At 36.3% G+C, this 11,672-nt stretch overlaps 1 protein-coding gene across 2 annotated transcripts in view; it reads right to left on the bottom strand.

Annotated features, from left to right (window-relative positions):
- Positions 1-291: 291 nt before the first annotated feature.
- USO1 (USO1 vesicle transport factor) overlaps positions 292-11,672 on the bottom strand; it is a 75,504-nt gene continuing 64,123 nt past the window's right edge. For both annotated transcript variants that reach the window (XM_052641890.1, XM_052641891.1), the window contains 7 exons: positions 9,321-9,459; positions 8,042-8,205; positions 7,385-7,468; positions 5,047-5,145; positions 2,990-3,097; positions 1,788-2,003; positions 292-1,272 (listed from right to left, as the gene is read on the bottom strand). In XM_052641890.1, coding sequence (XP_052497850.1) covers positions 1,183-1,272; positions 1,788-2,003; positions 2,990-3,097; positions 5,047-5,145; positions 7,385-7,468; positions 8,042-8,205; positions 9,321-9,459 — 900 coding nt within the window. In that variant the 3' untranslated portion in view covers positions 292-1,182. The remainder of the gene's footprint in view (positions 1,273-1,787; positions 2,004-2,989; positions 3,098-5,046; positions 5,146-7,384; positions 7,469-8,041; positions 8,206-9,320; positions 9,460-11,672) is intronic.

Genomic DNA, 11,672 nt, shown 5'->3' with positions numbered 1-11,672 from the left:
CTGCTCAGTTTACAAACCCTACTTCATCTGTTTTTGTTCCAATTAAGTCCTCTCCAATCTTATGGAATCCCAATTGTTAGATTTAAATGATAAGACTGCTGTTATCACCCAGTTATAGCCAAGTCCTCTTAGTAAGAGAAAGACGCTTCTCACCGCTTCCCCCTGCCTCATCCTTTACAAAGAACAAAATACTACTCTCAAAATCTTAAAAAGGGAACCAAGACTAGGGATTAAGTGAACATAATATCTATTTTTATTACGAAAACATTAAATTTTGACACATTGCTTCATTGCTTTTTTAAAAATCTATGATCTGACTTAAACCTATTCAGCAAAAATGCCAATAAATTATATAAACCATAGTTTGAGTCTTTTTTAAAACTAGGAACATAATATGTTTTATAATAATCAAACAATAATACTAAATCTGAGTTGTATGAGCTGTTAATTTGTAATGTGTTTTAATGTTTAGCTAAAAATAAAACCAAAACCAAACACATGCTAATACACTGTTGGAAAAGTTTCTCAGAAACCTCCTCCTCTTCACTGCGTGTCTGCAGCCTTCTTCACTGAGGTACAGAACACCGCCGTGTCAAGTATCAAGGCACTCACTCTGAACTGTCTTGTCCTGCTCACATTAGGAGTCATACTGGGTGAAGGGCTGATGACGGGTTACCCCCAGACCATGCTATCTTGCCTTTAAGTACATCCATTTCTTCAAAAGGAAATCATTAGCTAGGAACTCCAATACTTAATTTAGAAACAGTGATTCCAACATATATTAAATCAAATGTGTTAGTACTTAAAAATCACAAATTCTGAAAAGTAAAAATAGCAGACAAACACAGAACTTCCATAAACAACCAACGAACTAAGGCAAATAGCACTGCCACCACATGCCTGAAAAAAGAAAAGGTATATTTTTGGTGTCTATAGTTCTTTGCAAATTATATTTTGGGATAGTTCGGTTCAATAAAAGATGTATATTCTACATAAAGTTAGAGTAACAGGATTATCAACATGGGTGGCATCATTTAAAAAATACATCAATAGTCATATTAGTGAATGTTTTCCACTTGGTTTCTAAATCTTTATTTTCTGTGGAGGCAAACCAGAGCACTGTCTTAAGACTCCATCTTCAAAGTTACAATACAGTCTCTATCATTCCTAGAAATTTTAAAGCTAGATATGACCCTGTTCCTTGCCATCATCTTCATCTTCATCATCCTCATCATCTTGGTCTCCGGATTCAAGTTCATCCTCTTCTTCAACCTAAAGGGAAAATACTCATTTAACATTATGAAGATCTGGTCACGTCACATTCAACACAAAATGATATCTATTCCATGGATAAATTCTTTACTCTAGTAATTATAGTAGATTATGGGCCATCTAATTTCCTTGATTTAATATTCAAGGTTTCCTGTTATTTTTAATATGAGACAAGATACACAGGTAAACTTGCTGCCAGATGGCTACAACTCTCTACACATAAACCTGAACCAACACAGCAAAATGGGGATGGTACATTTGGATGGTGAGTATCTCTGTTACCACAGGAGCAAATAAATCAAGTCACTTTCCAGGCTCAGATTCCGAAAGAGAAGAGTTAACAAAAGCTGGAAACTGCATCTAATCTGTGTCTTAAGTCAATTCACATATCTACAAATCTATGCCTGTAGTGCTGATATACAAGCATAATAACATTCCCAGGACACAGGACAATGTTTAAAAACACATCATACAGAAACACATATAAACCATTTTTTGAAACATCACAGTCTTACTGGATGACCAAGTTCCTTGAGTTTATTCTTTAATGAAAATATTTTCTGATCTTGATCGGCCAACAGCACCAAGAGATCATCTTGTTCTCTTTTAGCATCTATAATGTCCACCTCGAGCTTGTTTTTCTCATTTTGTAAGATGGCAATGGTACTGTTAGATGAATCCAGCTGTTCTTTAATAGCAGTTCTTTCCTCAGACAGAGCTTTAATTTCATTCTAAGAGAAAAATGGTGAAAATCACAATCAAAAATTAGTATTCACTCTCCTATGGTTTTAACAAATATATTCTTTCTATGACAGATCTCTGTACTCATGCAATCTGAAGAGTTTGGGGTTAGGTGTTGGGGGGACAGGAGATTCAAAATACACACACACACAAAGTCATCTAGTAACATGAGAATTTATGTTAGGCTATATACATCAAAGATGATGGCTGTGAAAATCAGAGTTTGACAACAAAAAAAATAGTTTTAATTACCTACTCCTCAAAAAATCCTACTATTTCAGATAATCAGAGGAATAAATAAAGACATTAACATCTTACAGCAGAAGCCTGGTTAGCACCAGAGTTAGGACTCAAATTAAAAAAAAAAAATTTTGTCCCAACTTCACATATACAATTAAATGGGAAAGAAAGATAGCTTCAAGTAAAATCCATAGCTTAAATATAAAATAATTTGACCACAATCCAAAATGCAAAATCACATGTTATCTTCCTCTTGCCATGTTTTAATTCCTACCTTTCTATTTTTATTACTGTTACCTCATTCTTTACTTCATCCTATCTGTTTTGATTTTTCTGTCACACAATAGGCTGGCAGGATTTAAGGTGTCTGTGTTCTTTAGCTTATGGCTTGTGTATTAGCCAAAGCTATATTCCTTGTTTCTTACTGTGATTAGAGATCGATAAGAAAACTTAACTCTTTTTTACTTTGACTAAACATGTGCTTTTACTTTCAAGTACACTCATATACAATCTTATTTTACGTATTTGATACCATTATTTGAAACAGCATTTAAAAATATTCATTTGTGCCACCTTTAGTCATCAAAATAGGAATGGACTTATTGTGAGGTAAGATTATGTCCCATTTACTTTCTTCATAAATCCAAGAATTTGAGAAATTAAATGAAATAAAATCAAATTCCCTGGAATTCATTTCACATAATATACAATGAATAAAAAGTTTCACCAAACCAACTTTTAACTCTTTAGTTTCTTGTAATAATGCTGACAGTCTTCCTTCTACATCAGTAGTTTTTGTAGCTATTACAGTTTCACTCTCTCCTGGTACAGGAGCTGATTTCACCTGAAAGTAAAAAGTGGGAAAAAAAAAAAAAGTTTCTTTAAAGTTATAATCAATATGAAATTCTAATGATGATTTTTCTTGCTATTTTGAAATTTTATTTCCAGTAACAGAAAAATCTAATTCCCTCAGTATTTACCCTCAGTATCGTGCTCTCCCTAACAGATGAGTTGCCCTTACAGTGGAGCAGGAGGCTGGGTCAGGAGGGGTGTTGTATAAGCACTCATCAGAGTATAAGGAAGGTTGGTTTAAGCAGCCTCAAGGCCAGGTCAGGCAAGTTATCAATGACGCAGCTCTAATGTAGCTACGGCATAGCATTTAATACATAGAGAACACTTTTCAGTCTTTTCCTCATAAAATTCCTATAAGTTAAAACTTTACTATCATTTCAGAGAGACAGATGGGGAAATTGAGTTGAATCCCATTAACTGGTAAAATGCAAGTATTTTCTTAAGAGCTATAAGAAATAATCCTAAATCAAAAATTTTCAGTCCTTCCCTCATCTTTTTCCTTCCAAAATACTGGGAAGTGGGGGTGTTGATCTCACAAATACCTTAAAATGAGGAAAGGGCTTTGGAACTGGAAAAGAATTTTGAGGTTCATGTTAGACTAAGTCTCAACTGCCTTGAAGACACTGTTGGTAGAAATATGAACATTAAAGGCAATACCAGTAAGGGCTCATAAAGAAAGAGGCAGCCTATAGAGAAAGTTTCTATGGTCTTAGAGAAAACACATGGCATCATAAACAGAATGCTGGTAGAAGTATGGATGTTAAAAGTTTCGGTGAGGTCTCAGATGGAGGTCGAGGCTTCCCAGATGGCTCAGTGGTAAAGAATCCACCTGCCAATATAGGAGACTCAGGTTAGATCCCTGGGTTGGGAAGATCCACTGGAGTAGGAAATGGCAACCCACTCCAGTATTCTTGCCTGGAAAATCTCATGGACAGGGTCCCCTGGCAGGCTGTAGTCCATGGGGTCGCGAAGAGCTAGACACAACTCAAGTGACTGAGCACGCACACACAGAAATAGAGACAAGGAACATGTTATTGGAAAGTGGAGAAAAGGTGATCCTCGTTATAATGTGGCAAAGAACTTGGCTGACTTATGTTCTAGTGTTGTGGAAAGCAGAATTTGTGAGTGATGAACTATTCTAGCTGACGAAATTTCTAAGCAAAGCATTAAAGGTGTGACCTGGTTTCTCCTCGCTGCTTATAGTAAAATATGAGAGGATGAAGATGGATTGAAAAAGGAACTGTTAAGCAAAAGGGAGTCAGAACTTGATGATTTAGAAAATTCCTGGCCTATCCCTACTGCAATCAACAACAAAGCATGTCCCAGTGAAACACCAGTGTGTGGCTGCACAACCATTTGGGAAGAGGTTACTCGTGTGACACACGGACCCAATCAACCATCTCTGCAGAAGCTGGAATAGAGATGCGGTTCCCCAGGAGAGATCCAGGAGAACCTTCTTGCTTGTTGGCTTGGAACCCTGGGAATTGCATGGGTCACCAATAAGGTTTTTGATAATTTTATACCAGTAGAAAACCTGCCAGCTTAGACTGAAAGATGGGGTGAAATATAAAATACCAACAGGGACTTCCCTGGGGATCCAGTGGCTAAGAGTCTGCCCTCCCAATACAGGGGTCGGGGTTCAAAGCCTGGTCAGAGAACTAGCGCCCACACACTGCAACTAAGACCTAGGGCAGCCAAATAAACAAATAAAATACCAACAAAATGAACCATAACTAACTGATAAAACTGACCTGGCAAGTCTGACTATAATGCACTGTTTGCATGGCCAAGAAGTCTATGTATCTGAAACTCTGGCTAATGAATAACCATGGAAGGTGCTATCTAACAAATTTGCTTCTTTTCCATAGTGGCTGAGAAATAACCTCCTGACCTTGTATATACTACCTTTCAGAACAAACAAACAAACAAAAAACAACTTACAAATGCTTCAGTTTTCTGTAACAGCTCCTGTTTTTCGGTCTGTAGTTTGGCAATCTCCACAGACTGTGAGTTTAACTGAGACTTTAAAGTTGCCAGTTCCTAAGGGACAAAAATAGTTGGGTTGTAACATTAAATAGTATTAATTTCGTTAAGGAAACGTCTATTTACAGGAAGAAATTATTTCCTTCCTTGGCCCTTCTCTCTAAAATCATCACTTCCAAGTTTTAAAATTAAGTGAAAGAACTACTCTTGAACTTTGGGTTCAAGATGGAGAATTAAATGCATACATTAAACATGTTCACCACTGCTTCCTTGCAAGATCCAGTGTAAAAAAATCACAAAGGGAGGATAGAAGGAGGAAAGGAAGAAAAGGTGGGAAGAAGGGAGGGAGGAAGGTGGGGAAGAAGGAGGGAGAGAGGGAGTGAGAAAGGACAGGCAGGAGGGAGAAACCCACAGAGACAGAGAATAAAAGAGAAAACAGCACTAAAGTGTGGAATTTCAGAAAGCAAATGACAGTGGTAACCAACTGGCACACCAGAGAGAGCTGAAACAGTAGCTGACCTTTAGAGAGTCACTCTGCTGCCTGATTTATAATGCAGAACTACCAAAAGGCCTGGGAACTGGTACCACCAGATATTTTGGAACTGTGAGTAAAACTGGGGTCAAAAACAGTAGGGTTGGAACTTCCCTGGTGGTACAGTGGTTAAGAATCCGTCTTGCAATGCAGGGGACGTGGGTTTGATCCCTGGCCCAGGAACTAAGATCCAACATTCCACGGAGCAACGAAGTCCAGACGCCGCAACTAAGACCCGATTCAGCCAAATAAGTAAAAACAACAGTAACAAAAACCCAGCAGGGTTGGCTGAAAGTCTGCTTAGAAATAGAGCACTGAATCCCTGTCCTAACTCATGCCTCAGGTAATGTCTCCTTTTCTTTTGTCTAAAGACTAGAGGTATATTATTTGGAATGGGCAAAATAAGATGGTTTTAGACTAGGGGGCCACCAAACACTGATGAAAGTAGTAGCACTGTAGTGAAAGTGGTGGAATTAACTGGAAGTTTATGTATTAAGGTTGAAGTTTCCAACCTTCTTGCTCACTCCCCTCAAAACAAGTCCAGGAAAATGAAGCAACACCAAGGGCAATCTTCCCCCATGATATCTGGCAGTGTCTGGAGATACTAGGATGCTGTCATGTAAAAAGTTTCTTATTCTCTTAATATTTTCCATCATGTACATGTATGTCTTTTCTCTGACTGTTTTGTTTCTTTGGTTATCAAAGTAAATTATGTAAAAATTATGGACCATTTGGTCTTCTTTCTATACTCTATTTTACTATATATTATAAAAAAAACCCAAAACTGTTATTTAAAATATATCTTTGGCAAATATGAAAAGTAAATTTTTACTTAGGAGTTATAGACTAAGAGTATATATTAATAAATTAATTTCATTTTAATATAATTTTATATTTCATAAAATCAGAACAGCATATTAACTCTTCCTCATAAGAAGAAAACATTATGGCCACATTATTGGAGAATTGTAAATCATTATTGACAAATTATTATTATTTTTTAAAATGTTTTATTGTAGAATCCACTCTAGGGTACAGAGGCATTACCAAAATAAGACATTTTGCTTCTCTCTGTCCAGGCATTCCCATCTGAACATGCATGTCAGAGGGTGAGGACCAGCTGACTACTGGAGAAGGAAGTCAGTCCTAGGTTGGTCAAGCTGTTAATTTCTCTTTTTAGTATTACTTTTTTTTAAAAAAAGAAACATATATTCCTTTTATAGAAAAGGAAGGAAGGAGAGGGGGATGGAAGGAAGAAAAGGCACATTTGCATTACTACAGCAGAAAAAGTTATTTTGCTTTATTTTTAGCTAGAGTCATCTAACTGAAATGTATACAACTTTACTTTCTGTTTTTCCCTTTTCCAATTCTAATAACCAACATTTTTCTGGATAGAACAATTTAAATGCCTGATACATTTAACCAAGCAGTTACCAAGAAAATTAAGCACAAGACTTTGTATGTTCATATTTGCAGCTTATAAATATATTTAAAGTTTCCTTAATTGCTTACTGGTAATCTACAAATAATCTGGGTAAGATGCTGAGATCTATTAAAAAGAACACCGCTGAAAAATAAATATACCATAAAAAGCAAAATACCATTATTGTACAATTAAAACAGCTTCTGTATTTTCAAATGGCTGTTTTCACTTGATAGAGAAGTGAAGACGCCTGACAAAGCAGTTCTAGATTAATGCAGGGCTGTTATGCTATTATAATTAAAACAAGACAAAACAGAGCCTGAATCAAGCTGAAAAGTGACCTGTTTTAACTCTGCAATTTGTTCAGAATCTCCTGCTGTTGCTGAAGACTGTTCATTTGTGCCAGGTGATGGTTGGGAAGATTTCTACAAAGAGCAGAGAGATAAACTGTGAAATAAATTCAGTTTAAATAGTTAGCAAAAACCGAAACAAAACTGTACACATATAAGCTATGCCTGGTACATGTACACCAAAAAATTCCACACTGACATTTAAAATTTTATGCCCAAAATAACATTTCAACATAGCACATCTTGTCAACAAATTTTCCATAGCTAATCAACTCATACCAAGTAATTTATTAAATCTAAGCACTTAACTGAGATAATATGAAGAAAAGAGCATAAAAGCAGGTATTTACTGAGTGATTTCCATGTATTAAAAGAGCTTCATATGGAGTACCTCATTTAAATCGCACAGCAATGGGACAGATACCACCCCACCATTTTACAGCTCAGGAAACAAGTTTAAAGAGGTTAACTAAGTTGCTCAAATTCAGTTAGCTAGGATGCACTCATGCTTTAGACAGTCTGACTCCAGAGCTCACGTTCTAAAACCTTAAAATGATAACTTTAGCTTAAGGGATCCAGAAATAGAAACAAGCAGGATAATGAGAATTATTTTTGACCTCGTTTAAAAATTTTATAACATTCACTTACCAAATTTTCAATCAAAGAGTCTTTTTCAGCCAGCTGACTTTGTAAAAGTTCCCGATTACTTTTTAATTCTTCTATCTCTTCTCGCAGCCTACTAATTTCTTCTGGCTGAACGCCATTCATCTGAGCCCCATCACTGTAAGGACCTTGATGCTGACTGTCTTTTCCTATTAGCCATGAAATTTGAGAAGTCAGCATGAAACTTTTCATTTTTTGAGCTGATAATTCAAGTATAAAATAAATACATAATTTCCTGAATAATTACTTTGGAGGCACTTTTGTATGCACATTTCATCTTTGCAAACCAGTGCACTGACAAAAATAACGAACTGATGTTTCCACGGTTTCTGGGAGGAAAAACAGCATAGTCTTAAGACTAAACTGGCTTAGTGATCTAAAATTAAGAATTATAGTAGTTTCAATTCCATCACTTAATATAAGAGAAAATAAAATCTTTTTAGAAATCTTCACAAAAGAATAGCTTCCATTAAGGCCTAAAAGAACTGACGAATTATTGTCATAAATGGAGGAAGTAAAAGTTTTTTTCTTCTGAAAATTTTGGTTACCTTCATATAAATAAAGTGAAAGTGAAAGTGAAGTCGCTCAGTCGTGTCCGACTCTTTGTGACGCCATGGACTGCAACCCACCAGGCTCCTACGTCCATGGGATTTTCCAGGCAAGAGTACTGGAGTGGGTTGCCATCTCCTTCTCCAGGAGATCTTCCTGACCCAGGGATCGAACCCGGGTCTTCCACATTGTAGGCAGACGCTTTTACCGTTTGAGCTACCAGGGAAGTCAAACTATGTTTCTAAGTAGCCAGCATTCCAATCATAAGCAGTATAGAATGAGACTATTTATAAGCATTTGAGCCCTTAGCATGTGCCAGACACCAAACCAGAATTTTATGTATATTATTTTATTTAAATCTCAGCTCCACTTTGCAGATTAAAAAAAAAAAAAATGGAAAGGTTAGACCAGTCCTTCAAAACTGGCTATATACATTAGAATCACCTGGGGAGCTTGTAATAATCACTGATGCCTGGACCCAATCCCTAACTAATTTAATTAGAAACTTCAGTGGGGGTCTCAGTATCGGTATTAAAAAAAATCTCAAGGGATCTCAATGTGCAGGTAGCTAAGGTTGAGAATCAATGGAAAACAAAGAGATTAGACTTCAAATTCTGACTTACACTTCTGTCATAGCGATTAAAGTTAAAGAAAGATGAGTCCACAAGAATAATCTCTAGGGGACACTACAATAGGAATGGCTAGCTGCACTTACCTAGCTGTACTTTAAGAAGATTATATTGATCCTTGTGTTGCTGAATCTGAGATAGTTGTTGTGTGACTGCTGTCTGGAGCTGTTCATTTTGACATTTTAATGTAGAAATCTGCTGCTTTAATTCCTCCAGTTGCAGATCCTGTGAAACAAAACATAACTCAAGTTTTTTAAATTCATACTAATGAGCTAAAATTAAGAACAAGTTAAAAATTAGAGATTACTTTGGATGAGGATGTTAAACTATTCAACATTTTCAAAATCATTCAATAATTAAGCAATAACATATTAATATATGTACTAAGGCCAGTTAACATGTAGCAGAACTGTAAGATTTCAAGGCCCCACTACAAGATACAACCTGCAATCTCACTGTGAGTTTTGGTTTGGGGGCAGCGGTGGGAGGGGGGTGGTGGTGTCAATTTTGAAAACTTCATTTTATGGTCCATCAAACTAAAAAATGTACACACACAAAAAAATGTACACCAAATTATTTAAGCTTAGCATATGTATGCACCTCTATTACTTTTAACACTAAAAGACATTCAGGGGACTTCCCTGCTGGTCCAGTGGTTAGGTTAGGACTTTGCCTTTCAATGCAGAAGGTGTGGGTTCTGTCCCTGGTCAGGAGCTAAGGCCCCACATGCCTCTTGGCCAGAAAAACCAAAACATAAAACAGGAAGCAATACTGTAACAAATTTAGTGAAGACTTTAACAATAGTCCACGTCAAAAAAAAAAAAAGACAATCACAGAACATTTAGAATTAAAAAAGAAGGCTTTCACTTCTTACCACCTCCTAATTTAACTGGTTGGAATGTGATCTGTTTTTCCAATCCAAGTTTTTTAAACTTATCATAATCAGTCCATACATCATTTTTTAACCTTTAATCTGCCTACTATTCAATCATAATTTCCTCATATTAATCAGGAGATACAATGTAATTTATATTCAAAAACAACACGAAGGCTGCTCTCCATTTTTCTAAATGATAGTATCATTACAATAAATATCTTAGTCAATATAACTGTTTTCCTGAATTTTGGAGAATTTCCTTAGGATTGATTTCCAAATATAATTCAAAGTTTATATAAACATTTTATAGCTCTTGAGGCTTGTTGCCTAATTGCCAAATGATATTCTAATTGGTGAGAATATTTAAAATTAACATTTCTAAAGAAGAGTCATTATAGTAATTGTGTCAAATCACTCTTTTCTTCTTCCAAATCAACCATATTTATCAGCTCCAAGTATAGGCTATAATATTGCCTTCCAAGTTCTTATTTCCCACTGCTGTAAAGATTACATTTTTACCATCTGGAAATGACTGTCATTTTGTACTAAGATAGATGAAAAATTCTAATAACCATGAGCAGAGTAATGATTCAAATTTGGATCATTCAAAGATGATTCTAATTTACTAATTTGCTTATAAACTGAAAAGCTCAGACTGAATGCTAAATATACCTCCAGTATATTTTTATTCTTTTCTAGAGTTTCATTCCCAGCAGTATACATTGTGGGGAAAAGAAAGTGAAGTTAGCTCTCATTTACAGGGCTCTACCCTAAAGCTCCTTCTTGCCACACCTGCCTCAGCTGTGCACAGTCAGCAGGGAGTGGAGGGCAGCGCAGGAAAGGGATGGTGGACCTGCCTCACGTGAAACTGTCTTCATGACCCTTGAACTTTAACACCAGTAATCTCATTTTACAGATAATACTGCAGCACTTTCTAGGATTCCGTTCCAATAAAGGTACATATGCCACAGTGAGGAATTAAATGAGAGAAGAAAATCAAGAAACACAGCTTGAAGGAATAAGAAGCTAAAGTGCTGAATACTATTCAAGTGTGGGCTTCACTGGTATCCTGCAGAGAAAATGTCAGTTGATGACTGTGAAACTATAGTTTCAACTTCAATCATTACCTACTCTAATAAATCAGCTCCCCCTACTTTGTAGGGATATTGTGAAAATGCTGTGAAAATTAAATGTGACAGTATTTAAATGTGCTCAGTGAGTACCCACAACACAGGAAACAAAAACCAGCAGTCACCATCATCACTGTCAGCTCCCTAGTTTCCACCCATCACCACCATATCCTTCCTTCCCTCCAGCCCTGCCTCTCAAATTTCCCTTTATATAGCCAACAAAGATTCTGTGTACACATCAGCAACAGGTGTCTTCCTTCTCTTTCCTTTTGCTAAGCTTACTCATAGTTATCCTTTTAGGGGGACTCAGCTTCTCTGTTTTCCCCAAGCTTCTACCTAGATAAATTAGGTACCTCTCAGTGCTGCTATACACCTTTGATTCTTTACTACTCGACTTGCTAAACACATATTAAGCTCTCAGTTTGCTGAAC

Source organism: Budorcas taxicolor, chromosome 6, assembly GCF_023091745.1.
Source record: "Budorcas taxicolor isolate Tak-1 chromosome 6, Takin1.1, whole genome shotgun sequence".
Classification (NCBI taxonomy): domain Eukaryota; kingdom Metazoa; phylum Chordata; class Mammalia; order Artiodactyla; family Bovidae; genus Budorcas; species Budorcas taxicolor.
The sequence above is the reverse complement of the archived record's forward strand: the minus strand, read 5'-3'. Positions and strand labels throughout refer to the sequence as shown.